This window comes from Galeopterus variegatus, unplaced genomic scaffold (genome assembly GCF_000696425.1).
Source record: "Galeopterus variegatus unplaced genomic scaffold, G_variegatus-3.0.2 Scaffold2713, whole genome shotgun sequence".
Taxonomy (NCBI): Eukaryota; Metazoa; Chordata; class Mammalia; order Dermoptera; family Cynocephalidae; genus Galeopterus; species Galeopterus variegatus.
In genome coordinates this window covers 77,866-93,858 of record NW_007728824.1, presented here as the reverse complement: position 1 = coordinate 93,858, position 15,993 = coordinate 77,866, and the positions used below count along the sequence as shown (strand labels likewise).

General features: G+C 41.1%; 1 protein-coding gene across 1 annotated transcript in view; it reads right to left on the bottom strand.

Moving 5' to 3' along the window:
* SLMAP (sarcolemma associated protein) overlaps nt 1-9,080 on the bottom strand; it is a 164,248-nt gene extending 155,168 nt beyond the window's left edge. Inside the window, exon 1 of the mRNA XM_008582741.1 lies at nt 7,774-9,080. Within this exon, the coding sequence (XP_008580963.1) occupies nt 7,774-7,971 (198 nt within the window). The 5' untranslated portion in view covers nt 7,972-9,080. The remainder of the gene's footprint in view (nt 1-7,773) is intronic.
* Between the last annotated feature and the right edge of the window lie 6,913 nt (nt 9,081-15,993).

The following is a 15,993-nucleotide window of genomic DNA, read 5'->3' as shown; positions in this document are numbered from 1 at the left end:
GGAACCGGTCTGTATGTGGGATCCGAACCCTCGGAGGGAGCGCCACCGCGCTCCCAAGCGGCGCACTGTAGCAGTGCGCCACCGGGCCGGCCCCAGAGATAAGTTTTTTAAAGGTGTTAGCTGACTCAGAAATAATTAACTTGGTTCGGTTCTTTCAATCTTTGAAAGTCTGTAATATGACAAGCATTTCCGTTATGCACAAGAAAACAATAACTTAGATTACCTTTCAAGAGAGCGAAAAACAGATTTTTCATTATAATTGTCCAGTCCATAAGAAGATAGTTCAGAACAAATGTCTAGTAGTTGGCTTTTATTTCAAGAGGGAAAGAAAATCTAGATTCTAGTTCTAAATCCCCTAGTTTAGACATTGTGCAAATAACCTTTAAACATCAAACTCTTTGGATAAAAAGGAGCCCAACTGTAGCTATTCTACTTACCACCTAAGAGTGTTATACAGATCAAATGAAGAAAGCACTCTGAATATTACAAAACCCTTATAAAAAAGTATTATTTTGCATGAGAATGGATATATATATAATAGCTCAAAACTAATATCACCAACCACAAAATTGCCTACAATCCCAACACACTTAGCAAAGTGTCTTGCACACTGCAAGTTCTCAATAAGTAACGATTTATACAAAGACTACATATTGGTAATGGAGTCCACAATCGCAAATTGAGAACTAACTTGAATGACTTTCTGCCCTTTTACCCTTCAACGTTTTGCAGAAATAAAGACGACTCCATTGTTCACACTTCACTCATTCAAACATTTATATAGTGCCTATTCCCTTTTTCTCAAGAGCTCACATCTGGCAGGGCAATGGTACATTTGCATCACAGTTATTTTGTTGTCTATGTCCCATAATGAAATTATATACAAAGTTCTACGGGAGTATAGAAGAAGCAGCAACTAATTCTTCAGTTAGTTAGAATGAGGGAAGGTTTCACATTGGAACTGAGCCTCAAGGGATAAAGGGGAGAGGTCATTCTAGAAGAAAAAACAGCAAAAAAGGCACTTGTTCTAGGAACAGTGAACACTGTCATATAGCTAGTACACAAAGTTTGGGATGAATGAAAAACAGAGTAATAGAAAATGGAGCTGGAATAAAAGGAAATGAGAGACATATTTTAATGCTAAAAATTAACAGGGAAATAACCAAGATTTTTGAGCAGGGATGTAAACTGTCTCCTTATAAGGAGAGAAGCATGGGCCCAAAGAGAGGAAAGAGGCCTTAGAATATTTCAGCAGCTAATAAATACCACCATCTTTCTTGATTCAAGTAACTATCAAATAACTGACATTCATTAAGAACCAATCTTATAATCTTTTCACTTAAAACTCTAAATGACAGACACTCTTATCCCTATTTACCAAAGAGAATAGATACTAAGCTCTAACATAAATATGACTTAAGAAAACCAAACAGGAGCCTGAAAAGGTAAAGAGTGAATTTAACCTAAGGAGTAAAGTCAAATAACTAGGGAAAAAAATGTTTTATGTATATACACCATCCATATTTTTAACAACTTGAAATAATAGATAAAATGTCATCAATTTTCCACGATTGTGAAAAGTAACATAGAAGGAAATGAATATGTGCTTTGGATATACAACACGACTTTCTATCCACGTCACAATAACGCACGTTAAATACTTATATAACATGTCAAATAATTGACTTCCTCACAAAAACCAGCACTGCTTAATGACCTTTTTTACTTCTGTCAACAAAAAAATTAGGTATCTGTTAAATCAAACATACAAACAAATAAAAATCAATGAATGTATGAGCTGTCATGCTCTCAAAAGCTGAGACTAGGACATTCGCAGTCCTGTTTGGTATGTGGAGGAAAAGGGAAGAACAACCTTGGTAGTCAAATTTTGGAGATTCTTCCTTTGCAATGACTTCCTTGCAATGTCACTGGAACACACCATATGATTCCTGCTTCTATGCCTTTGCTTGAGCAATTCCTCCCACCCAAAACTCCTTTCCCTGACTGACTCTATCTACATTCTACCTTTCTTTAAAACTCTTAAAGTGTAGCTAAAATTACATTTTATCCATGAAACTGTCTCATCCATGAGACCTTCCCCTAAAATCTTCAGTTCATACATAACTTCTCTCTTTGCTGAAGTCCTAATAGGTGAGTTAATTTAATACTCCTATCTTTTTCATTTTTAGGCATTTAATCATTTTCATTCCTACTGTCAACCTGGTTTATACCCTTACAAAAAATATCATATCTAAACTGTTACAAAGCTTTGGAATAGTACAGTGCTTACGGTCTTGGGCTCTATACTATAGAGCCAAGAGTCAAAATACCTGGATTCAAATCCCAGCTCTACCATTTATTAGCTATGTGAACTTAGCCAAGTTATCCCAACCTAATCTCTCTGTGCCTCAATTTCCTCATAGGTTAACATGGGAAAAATAAGCACTTACCTCAAAGAGTTATTTGAGGATTAAGTAAGTTAACATGTAAAGCATTTAGAACAGGGCATGGTAAATAATTAGTGCACAAGTGTTAGTTGTTATCCATTCTTCCTTGCTCCAGACCCCTCTACAAACTGTTGTATTACTCTTCCTTAAGTGGTGGTTTGTGAATATCAGTGCTCTGCTCAGAACTCTCCCTGGACTTCCATAACCCAAGGGTCCATGTCCTTATCTTGGTAATCAAGGCACTCCACAACCTGACACCACACTATCTACTAAACTTCATTTACTCAACATCCTTTTTTTTTTTTTTTTGGCAGCTGGCCTACACAGGGACCTGTGACCTTGGTGTTATAAGGCTGTGCTCTAGCCAACGGAGCTAACTGGCCAGCCCTCAACATCTACTTTAAATAAAATAGTAGGAAACAGACACATAGGGTAGAGTCCCTCTCCTTCAGGGTCTGACAATTAAATACAAAGACAAGGCACAAACATAAAAACAACATCACACATAATGGATGTTCACCTACAGCTACTCTCCAAAAGAACTCTCCAATGTAACAAAATTGGTTTCCTCAGCATTTGGAAGATGCCAAGCTTGTTCAAAATTACCTATTCTTTTATTCCACCCTAATCCACTCAAAACAAACAAAAAATTACCTTTTCTTAACTTGTATCTATCCACCCCAATTTTAAAGTCTAATTCTAACACCATCACTCTGGCCATTTAAACTTATATAACAGTATCTTATCTCTATCGTTTTCAAGGTGTACAGTCACCCTCTTCATCTAATATATAAGCTCCTAGGAAGAAGGAATAACAATTTCTTACCAGTTATTATTATTTCCTCTCCCTTTCCCATTATGTCCTTCACTAAAGCAGATTTTGACAGAACAGGTGCTTAAAAATATGCACTGAGTTTAAGTTAAAAAGTGAGAGAGATTGGGGGCTGGCCCGGTGGCGCACTTAAAAATATGCACTGAGTTTAAGTTAAAAAGTGAGAGAGATTGGGGGCTGGCCCGGTGGCACACTCTCCCGCCGAGGGTTCGGATCCCATGTGGAGACCAGTTCCCACTCACTGGCTGAGCGCGGTGCGGGCGCAACACCGAGGGTTGCGATCTCGTTGCCAGTCAGTAAAAAAAGACAAAAAGGAAAAAAAAAAAAAAAAGTGAGAGAGATTGGAAGTAGACAACTACTACTACTATGCAAACTGAAGTGAGACTGGAAATAGAGTGTGTCAACCACTTGCCTGTCACCAGTCCCAAAAGCCTAAAATCAAATAGGACCGTGCAAATCACAAGGTGAAAGTCCACTCACTATCTCTTCTATGTAACCACCACATGGGTAGATTTGCTTGCCTAGTGGTACCTTAAATCAATAGAAGGATTAATAACCATCCTATTACCTGCCATCTAATTTAAAGAGATTGATCTTCAAAAAGAAGTGAAGGATGACATACAGGGCCAGCATCCAAGCAGGTCAATATCCAACTGCTACATCCTGAGAAAATGATTTGGGGAAGATAATTAAACTCTCCTTTACAGCAATCCTGTCACCCTCCAATACAATAAGATACTCCATGAATTTATCATGAAAAAGTGTCTCCTAGATTTCCATCTGCCTACCTCTTGCAAATTTTCCATAATGAACATGTATCACTTGAAGAATCAGAAAGTTTCAAATGTTTATTATTTCTTTCAGATTTTCATGGGTCTCCCATAGTGGCCAATGCAGAATGCAACAGCCATCCACAAACTGAAAATCAGCCAAAGGGCATTTTACCCCAGTCTGCTACCTCCCAGGTAAAGTACGGATTTGGACGAAGTTATCAAATTCATTAATTTCAATTTTAAAAATATTTCTACATATGCTATCCCATTAAAAATATAATTCCTGGGCCAGCCCGGTGGCGCACTCGGTAGAGTGAGGCGCTTGGGAGTGCATCGGCGCTCCCGCCGAGGGTTCGGATCCCATATAGAGACCGGTCCACTCACTGGTTGAGCGCGGTGTGGGCGCGACACCGAGGGTTGCGATCCCGTTGCCAGTTGCGGTACAGGTGCAACACCGAGGGTTGCGATCCCGTTACCGGTCACGAAAAAAGACAAAAAGGAAAAAAAATATATATATATATATATAATTCCTCATTACCTTCCTAAGACTCCACAACCTTACAATAAATTGCAAAGCGTTGTGGAGATGGTTGCCTCCACCCCCACAAACACCTTTCTTGCTAAGTATTGAGTCCTTAATAAAAGCCAAGCACTGGTGCTATGTGATTTACATGATTATCTCAATCCTCAAAACAATAGTAGGTACTATCATTATTCCCAGATGAGAAAACTTAGGCTTGAAGATGTTTAAAAAAAAACTTGCCTGAAGTGATATTTAATACAAGTGGATTCTTGTGTTATATATAGGAATTTGCTGCGAAGAGATGTTAGGCCTGGTTACTTTTGTTACAAGACAATTACAGCAGAAATCCTCAAACTAAATTTCACATAGAAAATAATAAATGACATTTGATCGAACTGTGGGATTTCTTTGTAACTGTGTACCTCACAGTGTCTGGCACATAACAGATGCTCAATTAAAAACCTATTGTCAGGGGCCGGCCCGGTGGCGCACTGCTACAGTGCGCCGCTTGGGAAGCACGGCGGCGCTCCCGCCGAGGGTACGGATCCCACATACAGACCGGCCGCTCGCTGGCTGAGCAAGGTGCGGGAGCAACACCGAGGGTTGCGATCCCGTTGCCGGTCCCGGTCCGGTACGGGTGCGACACTGAGGGTTGCGATCCGATGCCAGTCACGAAAAAAGACAAAAAAGGAAGAAAAAAAAAAAAAACCTATTGTCAGTCTAAACCTAAATCTTAGTTAATTCCTAAAATAATTTGATGACATGGAAGATGTGACAGATTATTTGTTTAGATCAGGTGGTACAATCATCAAAAATTATAGCTACACCTAAAGTAATGGCCTCATTCCTGAATGTTATTTTAGCTAATAAAGCAGAAGGGGGAAAAAAATGAAAATAGTAGAAAAAACCAAATCTACCCTTCAAAGGTAAGTTTTTCTAAATAACAAATTCCATTCAAAATTTTAACACGTTGTCTTAGTTCACAGCCAAAAACTCACTACTGATCTATTCTTAGTCATCTCAGAATAACCTATTGTGAGGGTTTTAGTACAGCCATGAAAAGTACTATGCATATAATCACTATTATTCAAATAAGTAAAAGAAAAAAATCTGAGTCTCTCTTTGAGTGTTGAATCAAGGAAAGTGCATCGGCAAGTTGTGTACTGTGAGCAAACCTGTTATCTGATTGGGTTGGACCTAACTATTGCCCAGGAACATAAAAAGAAAAATGTAAAAGCTGGTTTAGTGAAGGCTCTAGTAGTTAACTGATGCTTGAATTCCATGCTGGAAAGATGAGTTCTATGACTATTCATTTTAGAGGATATGGGTAATCTATGAAGTCCCTGAAGCACAGAAATTTTAGCTTCCAGGGAGAAAAGAGGGTCTGTTCCACAGGTAAATGAGCATCTGGTGTCACACAGAAAAATTAACATACTTTTCAGACCTCATCCTACACACAGAGTAGGTTATAGGTATTACACAAGCACTGAGCACTTGGGCAATCTTTTCCTCCTTTCTTTAAAAAATAATTTATATAATAATTCTTTAATTCAGTAACTGCAGAATAAGTATTGCTTTCTTGCTTCCTTTTGAGGCTCAGGTTTCTTTCATTTCAAAACACAACTCTGGAAGACTTAAATTCTTCTTTTAAGAAAAACTTAAGGCCGGCCCGTGGCTCACTCGGTAGAGTGCAGTGCTGATAACATCAAGGCCACGGGTTCAGATCCTATATAGGGATGGCCGGTTTGCTCACTGGCTGAGCGTGGTGCTGACAACACCAAGCCAAGGGTTGAGATCCCCTTACCGGTCATCTTAAAAAAAAAAAAAAAAAACTTAATCATTTAACTCAGAAAGGGAGCAAAACATCAGGAGGTGAAACCTGAGATATTCCTATTTGTCTTACATAACTTACTTTAAGTTGGAATTGATTCAGTAGCTCAACTAAAACCTGAGGTTTAAGCACAAAGCTGAGCTCTACTTAGTACAAAAGTACTTCAAAAAGTTCATAGAAAATAGAATTAAAAGATAATATGAATCTTTCCATGAACTTTTTGAGGTACTCTCATATACTCCCCAAATACATTGACAAAGACTTTCAAAAAACTGAAAGGATCTTACTTTTTTCCCTTGATTTCTTAAAATATAAGCGCACATATGTATGGTACATTAGGGTGCCAACATAAAAATGCTAAAATGCTTCCACTTAAAATGAAAAGCACTGAATTCATCCTATCACATTTAGGTGATGCTATAATTGATAGAACTGGGTATAATTTCAGAAAGTAAGTTAACTTCTTAACACTGATTTTTTTTTTTTTTTTAAGATGACCAGTAAGGGGATCTTAACCCTTGACTTGGTGTTGTCAGCACCACGCTCACCCAGTGAGCTAACCGGCCATCCCTATATGGGATCCAAACCCGTGGCCTTGGTGTTATCAGCACAGCACTCTCCCGAGTGAGCCACAGGCTGGCCCTCTTAACACTAATTTTTTAATATCACCTCTGTAAGTATGCATTATTTAAGTGCTGCAGGGAACATCAAAAAGTGACTTTCAAAAGCAATACCTATATGTTCACTCAACTTGTAAACAAAATTCTGAAAATATAAAGTTACAGTTGTTCATGCTTAATTAAATTGGCTTTGATTATTGCAAATTGTTTCTTTAAGGACAAATATATCAAAACTTTCAAAAATGCTAAGTTTACACAAGCAATTGTTTTTACTAGAAAGGCCCTCATCTGAACTCAACTAAAAGCTACGTGTTAACTACATTTCATCACTAAGACACTTGAGCCCCAGTGTAATAATGACCACAGATTCCCCTCACTGCTTTGGGAACTGCTGCTTGCTTAAGCACTGAACTGCAAATTCACCTTTCTAAAAAGACTGAAATCAAGACGCCGAGTTTCACTATCTAGTTTTCAGAAACAAATTAGTGTTTGGGATTTCACTGGGAATGACCACATTATCAAGATGCCATTGTCCTCCTGAAGCATTTAATTACAATACCTTTTCTGTTCCATTCAACCACCTCAATTAAATTTCCATTAGAACCAGGAACACAAAATGTTGATTCCGAGGCCTTGCTGAAAGTGTCCCCTGGGTGCAAACCCTGGGATCCTGCATACATTATGCCTCTCTGGAAAGGGCAAAAAAAAAGGAAAAGTGAAGATTGTTAGACAATACAGTGACCTTACCTTGCCAGTCTTGTGATCAAACCAGACGAGAGCATGATTCCTTGACAGCACTTTACAATCAAAGGTGGCATTATTCTGCGCCGGTCGACAGCGGGCCACCGAGCGGCCGATTTTGATGGGCTCGTCCAGGTAGACATGACGCTCCTGAAACGGGTGCGAGTTCGGGCGGCAAGTGAAGATGGCCAAGGCTGACGGCATCGAGGACAGACAGGGGGTGTCCCTCCTACCAGGGACAAAGAGGAGTTCCTCCGGATCCGGACTGCCCTTCACAAGCCTATACCCTTATCCACCCCAAAATTCTAAATTAAAACAAACTACGCATTGTCTAAGCATAACCAGTGAAAATCAACAACTCTTCACTTGGGTGGGAAGACAAGCCAGCGCAAGCCCCATCACCTCCTTCAAAACCCAGCAGCGCCCTGCTCACAAAAAGTCCCCAACTGGCAGCTTTCAGTCCATCTTCTTCCCTGGGAAGAAAAGGCTCAAACATCAGGCAGCTTCGGCCAAGAAAACTCCTGGAAGACAGTTTGGGGACTGGAGGTATCCAAGTAGATGAGTCACACACCAATTCTTGTGTTTTGTTTGAGATCGCGGCCGTTTTTCCCCCTTAGTGGCGGAAACGTTGCAGCACTGCAGCATGAAGGAAGGGTCGGTTCGGTGCGGCCAAGAAAATCCTTTCGGGCAAAAGGAAGGTACAGCCGAGCACCTCTGGGTGGTCACCGCCCGTCCTCGACGGCCTCGGGGTGAAGGGGACAGAGGGCGGAGAAGGGTTCTAGACGGCCAGCGGGACAGTCTGCATTGCCCCTGCTGCGCGGAGGCCGCCCCGGGAGCAGGCACGGGGTCCCTGGCCGGGCACAAGCCGAGGAGGCAGTGGCGAGGGTCCTCGGCACGAGGCGTGCGGGCCGGCGGGGGCGCGGGCAGCGGCCAAGTCGGGATTCCCGGGCACCTGGCGGGCGTCCCCGCGACCAGGGCGGAGACCCGGCTCCGCAGGACGGTGCGGACCGAGCGAGGCACCACCCCAGGGAGGCTCGGGGGTCCCGGCCGGCGGGAAGTTGATCCCTGAACGTCTGGGCTCCTGGCTGCTCCTCAGCACTCGGGCCGCCTCCCCTCAGGGTCGCCCCCGCGAGGGTCGCATCTCAGGGACTGCAGCCGCAGCTCCAAGCGGACGAAGAGGTGGCGGAGGGAGACTGGCCCGGAGGTTGGAGCAGAGGCCTGGAGGCCCCGGGCTGGGTCCGCCGCAGCCTCCCCTACTCGCGGCCGGTGGGGCAAGCTCAGGCTGTGCCGGACGAGGCAGGAAACTTTCCGACCTGGTGGGAAAAACATCAAAACAAACGGCCGTCAGGCACCGGTGCCCGCCCGCCTCAGCCCTCACCCGGCTCAGCCAGCCCCCCGCCAGCCCCGGCCTCTGGGCACGACCTCGGCCGACCTCTCCGCAGACGGGCTGCAGGGATTCGGAGGCAGGACGCCACGACGGGTCCTGCTTCCCTTGCCTCCGCCTCAGCTTACCTTGCCAGCGCCGGCCGCCATAGTGACTCTGACTGAGACCTACCCGGTGCACAGCCACGGGAACGCGCACCCTTCAAGGGCCTTCCTACCCCCTCTCCCGCGCCGTAGTCCGACGATGTCACGTGAACGACGCTGCAGGAGCCATATTGGTCGAGGGCAGAGAAGAGGGCAAACTGATTTTTAATGGGTCTCCAGTCGCCATCTTAGTTAAGGGCTGGAAACTTCAAGCCACGGTACAAACTTGACGACCATTTTGGTTAAGGGCCAGAAAGAATTTAAGCAGTTGAAGGTTTTTTTCTAAGTAAACAGTGCTAGATCCCTGTTTTATCGTCTTCGTAAGAAGGTGCCAACTTTTACTAAGTTTTATTCACTTTAGTTCTCGTTGAAGATACCAACGAGCAAAAGGACAGACAGCCAAAGGAGATGTTCATTAGCAGCCATCTTAGCTGTGGGCAACACAGTCACAGCAGTCTTAAGTGTGAGCAACCCAACTCCCAAAGTCTCAGGACTTGTGCAACTGACAGAAGGACCATCCTCCCGTGCTAAATTCTTCACTGTGTTTCCTGCCCGAAGAAAAACTGTCTTAGTTCTCGCATTCCATTTCGAACGACCGTCTTTCTCACTGGACCTGTTATGTTCCCAGGCGTTCCTACGCGGATTCTACCCCGGAAGGAGTGAAACTTCAGAAAGTTTAAAATCACGTTACTTCCAGAGGGAGGTGGAACAATACCCAGTATGATAAAAAGGGATATTGCCCCACTCACAGTAGTAAAGTAGATGCGGAGCCATTGGTCTAAAGAAGGAAAGACGTTACAAAAGCTAAACGAAAACTTCAAAAGATGGTGGGAAGGAGTCTTATTTATTAGAATCAGTGGTGACTTCGTTCTTCAGATTCCGGTGACAACAGGCTCCACCACTGTGTGACCTTGGGCAAGATTCTAAACTTTTTCAAGACTCTTTTTCTCATCTATTACATGGAGATATTACTTAACGCACTTGTTGTAGTGAGACTTCAAGGTGTTAATCCATGTTGTTCAATAGAGTAGCTATTATTCATTTTAATACTTATACAGGGGTTTTGGACCAGTCTTAGGTTTTGTGCTGGTCCCTGGGGACAAATATGTGATCAAAACCTCAATCCCTGCCTTCAGGAGAGCATACCAGGTATTGTGGGTCAGAGGGGTAGGGGTAACGAACACATGCAGATAATTTCACTTTGATATAATCAAGAATAAGATAGGGGCAAACACTGTGTGTTAAAGCTGTCAGGGACAGCTTCTGGGGGAGGTAACTGAACTGAACGAAGATAAGAAAACCACAATAAATATGGTATTTGATCAATGGTTTCAAAAATTTCCACAAACAGGGATAGCAAGGAAAGGAAGGCAGCTATTTGAAACTGCACCAATGTGCCTCGCACGTACTAGTGGTTAAATAAATATTTGATGCATGAATGAAAATTATATACTGTTAGTCATTATTAGAGGGTAAAGTAGGAGTGGCACAAAATGAGTCTGGAGAGAATAGGCATTATATTATTATAAAGACTTTATATACTTTTTTAAGGCTCTTCATTAATTCATAAATATGTATTGAGTTATTACTGTGCTCCAGGTACTTTATTCTGGAGAAAAAGAAGGATATGTTGGAAAGTTTTACTATAAAAAGATGAAAAGCTTTTATTTCTGGTAACTTTTAGGGTTATATGGAATAAATTAAGATAGGACCCTCCACAAACCCCTAATGAGTTCCGTGCATGGATTTATGTCATTTATACATTCTTTTTTTCATTCATTCTATAAATATTTAATTGAATGCCTATTGGGAAATGTACTTTGAAAGGCCCTGGAAATATAATAATGAAGAAAAAGAAGACTCCCTCTAGTTGCTTACAATTTAAGTCATGACACAGTAAGATCCTTGCTGTATGGCGTATATCAAGAGTAATGGGAGCATGGCAGAGCAGTTTAAAATGCGACTTGAAAGATGAGTAGCAGTAGGCCAATTAGTTTAATACTGTACTAGTGGGATAAAGGAATTTTAAGCCAAGAAAACATTATCAACAAGGCCCAAAGTCTTGAGAGAATAGGATTTTAAGGGAATTATAAGAGTAGGTCTGTTTTATGGGATCGTAAAAGATAAGTAAAAGGGGGGGAGGGGCAGACAGAAGCATGGTTTCTGTCACTGAAGGACTTGCAGGCAATGCAACAGACTTCAGAACATTTCCACCTTCCTTCTAGAATGTCAAAGTGGGGCCGGCCTGTGGCTCACTTGGGAGAGTGTGGTGCTGATAACACCAAGGCCACGGGTTTGGATCCCATATAGAGATGGCCGGTTAGCTCACTGAGTGAGCGTGGTGCTGACAACACCAAGTCAAGGGTTAAGATCCCCTTACCGGTCATCTTTAAAAAAAAAAAAAAATAGAATGTCAAAGTGGAGTGATGAAAGTCAAGGTTTCAGAATCAGACATAGCATCACCATTTGCCAGCACTATAAATGGTGAATTATTTAGCTTCTCTAAGTTTCAGTTTCCTCATTTAAAAATGTAGATAATACAAAGTCTTGTTAGGATTAAGTAAGATAATGCAAGACAAAATGTCTGCCATGATGCCTGGAAAATAGCAGATACTCAGAGAATGTTACTTTCTGTTATCATAGCTAATTGTAAAAACTCTCAGCCTTCCACATACAGTAAGGAGCAAGTTGTTTTATCTCTGTATTTGTATATGAAGAAACTTGATCATACATGTAGGACAAAAATGTCTCTGTATGTTCAGTTCTACTACAATATATCTTAAAACTAATGTTAATCAAACAGAATAGGCTTGCTTCACAAGAAAAGCAGAACTGCTATAACCTGGCAGACTCAAGTATCCTGCCAGGGTTCTAATCCCTGTACCTGCCAACAGCAAAAAACAACAACAATAAAAAAAACTCACTGAAAAAGGGGGGGGGGGTAGGTTGGCTGGCCAGTGGCTCACTTGGGAGAGCATGGTGCTGATAACACCAAGATCAGGAGTTCTGCTCCTCCTACCAGCCAGCCACCAAAAGAAAAAGGAATCCTACCAAGCTACTCAGGTTTCTGGAAATGCCAAAATGTCATTGAAGGCATTCTTCACCCACTAGTATTCGGCAGACACAGAAAAGGCTTAAAATATGAAATCTCATATTTTGAATTCTAAGCCATGTGGGTGTTCCTCTTCATGATTTGTATCCATATAAAATTTTAAAAACACGTCATATTTGAGAAATTTGAAACAGAAATGTTTCCTGATGTTGTAGCCCTCTCTCCCTTTTTTAATTTTTACTTTTTTATAGACATAAGTATATCATTGCTGTGATCCAAGCTACTTTTCAATCTTACAAAAGCAAAGAGAGAATTGTAAAATTATTATCTTATTACCATCAAAGATGAGCAATTATTAGCACTTCAGATGTGTAAGATACAACTCTGTGAACTCAGTTAATGTGCAATCCTCCCTATTGATAATGATCTAATTGGACTTCAACCAATGACATATACATTGTACATAATAAATTATGGAACACTTGCATAACTGCTTAAGCAGAGTATCTGGATTGCAAATATAGGTAAGCAAATCAATTAAAGAGGAAGCCAGGAGTACTCAAAAATCAAAATTTAGCCAAGGGGCACTGTCTTAGTCAGTGTTTTTTTCTTAACAAGGATGTTCATTGCAGTGTTACTTATAATATTGAAACTTTGGAAGCAATCTAAATGTTCATTGGTAGGTAACTGGTTAATTAAAGAATGCTATGACCATCTAATGTGCCCATTAAAATGATTTTGACCTACATTTATTGATGAGGAAAATATAGCATATTGTTACGTGATAAAAAGAGGTTATAGGGCTGGACAGTTAGCTCAGTTGTGTAGAGCATGCTGCTGACAGTACTAAGGTCCAGGGTTCAATCCCTGTTCTGGCCAGCTGCCAAAAAAAAACCCACCAAAAAAACAGGTTACACAATAGAATGTGTATGATCCTACTTATATCAATTTCATACATATATCACTACATGTGTATATACATAGACATCTGGGAGAAATTTCATCAATATCGTATAACTTCGTATAATGTATGCTATACGAAGTTATTACGCAACCGGCCATCCCTATATGGGATCCGAACCTGTAGCCTTGGTGTTATCAACACCACACTCTCCCGAGTGAGACACGGGCCAGCCCGAATATACAATATTTTTAATGGCACACACTGGCTTATTAAAACTGAAGTTTGATCCTGTTCCCACTGAGGAAGGCTCTCCTCATCAGGGATCTTCTAATGAGTGGAAATACCCTGTCATTTCCCAGGTGCCCAGGGTGGAGTCGCCCAGACATTCCAGAGGCACTGCTCATCTGTTTTTGGCTTCCTGGTTCTTCAGGAAATAAAAGAAAAATAATTACCTGAAGACAAGTAAAGACATTTATTTTTCATATAGCAATCTTTTTCTGTGAACATGAAAAGAGGTAATCAAAATATTAACTCTAGAAAGGATCATTAACAACTAATCCAGCTTCCTCATGACATCTTTGTGTGGTAAGTATTAACCCTGTTTTATAGGTAGGGAAAGTAAGGCTTGGGTTCAAAGATTAAGAATCTTAATCTTTGCTAAGTGACTGACCCTTAATCACCATGCTAGATCGAAAATACATCCTGGGTTTTTTTTTTCTCTAAAAAATATCTTTATTGGGCTGGCTGGTTAGCTAAATTGGTTACAGCATGGTGTCAATAACACCAAGGTCAAGGGTTGGATCTCTGTACCAGTCAGAGATCAAAAAAAGAAAAAGAAATTTTAAAAACTTTATTGATTTTTTGATTGATGAAAGAAATACATGCTGTTTGCATATATTCAAATAAGCAAAAGTAGAGAATGTAAAAGTTCTTCATAGCCCCATCAAATACGTAGTCCAGTGCTAACTACTATTAACAGGTTGTTAGCTGTGTCATTCCAGATGTTCTTCTAAGCCACATGAGACATGCCCTTTTAAAAATAGCACATTATTCATTAGAAATGGGAAAGTCAACACTAGGAGTCTTATTCTTAGAAGTGATAAATAATTTATATCTATAGCAAAAGGCCTATATTGGGGGAGGGAGAAGAGGAAGGGAAGAAATTACATTTATTTTTGTCACTTTTGTATATGTCCCCTTTTGATTACTGGAAATATCCTCTTGCTTTTTATAACTAATTTATGAATTTTACTTGGAACATATTAAATGCTTAAGAATAAAAGGGCTGGGTCAGAATGCCACATGAGGCATTTTCTTTCTGAATTTTTACTGGTATATCTGGGTTTGTTTCTAAATAACTTGGTTACCAATTAAAAAAATATGAAGACTCTGTTTATATGTGGTGGTTTTGTTCATCTACTGATTTGTTTAAAATATATTTTAACTATATTATTTATTCTGAGAAAACTATGACATTTTGAAACATCATTTTTGAATTTAATTATTTGTTTCCTTTTAATAAGCTCCTTTAGAGCTTTCGTTTCAGATAAATACATTGTGCTACTATTCAGAACTGTCATACATCAGTGTCTCCTGAATGGCTATGTTTTGGAGAATTGATATATTTCTCAGTGGTCTTTGGTTTTAAGTATCCATAAGAAGATGGTTGAAATGGAGTGAAGAGACCTACACAGTGAAATCAATCTAGAGTGCCTGCTCCTCCCCTACCATCACTCCCCGCAAGCATGCCCAGCATACAAGGCTGTGAGGAGGTGACTGTCTGTGGATTCTTCACTGGGCTTTGTACAGAGCCAGTTTCAAGGGTATGTATACAAAGGGCCTGCACTTGGAAAGAATAGACGTGGAAGGACTCTGCTGTCCTTGAAATTCTCAATAATTTTTTAACAAAAGGCCTCTCATTTTCATTTGCACTGGGTCCCTCAAATCACATAGCTGGTCCTGCCTTGAACATACGGTTTGGGAATGCACTCAGTACAAGTCTAGCTTGTTGACAAGCATGTTGACACATGAAATGCTGTAGGAGAAATTAGTGGGCTATTGACAATGAAGAAGCATCCCTAGATAAATGTATTAGTCCATTTTGTGTTGCTATAACAGAATACTTGGAACTGAGTAGTTTATAAAGAAAAAATTTATTTATTTATTTATTTATTTTCTTTTTTGTCTTTTTTCGTGTCCGGCAACAGATTGCAACCCTCAGTGTTGCGCCCGTACCGGACTGGGACCGGCAACGGGATCGCAACCCTCCATATCGCACCCGCACCTCGCTCAGCCAGTGAGCGGGAACCGGTCTGTATGTGGGATCCGAACCCTCGGCGGGAGCGCCACCGTGCTCCCAAGCGGCGCATTGTAGCAGTGCGCCACCAGGCCGGCCCTAAAGAAAAAATTTATTGCTTACAGTTTCTGAGACTAGGAAGTCCAAAGTCCATCTGATGGTGGCGACAGTGACCCAGGGGTTTTACATTTCAAGATGGTGGAAGCAGAAAGAGCAGAAAGAGAAAGACACTCTTCTCTTCTTTTAAAGCCCTCAGAACCACACCCCAGACCACCATTTTAATCCATTCACTACTGCTCAGTCCTACAATCCAATCACCTCTTCAAGGCTCCACCTTTCAATTACCATAATAGGATTTCCCACTGTCTTAACAGTCACAGAGGGGGCTAACTTTCTAATACATAAAACTTGGGAGACACAATTCAAGCTTCAATGAGTTTGGGGGGG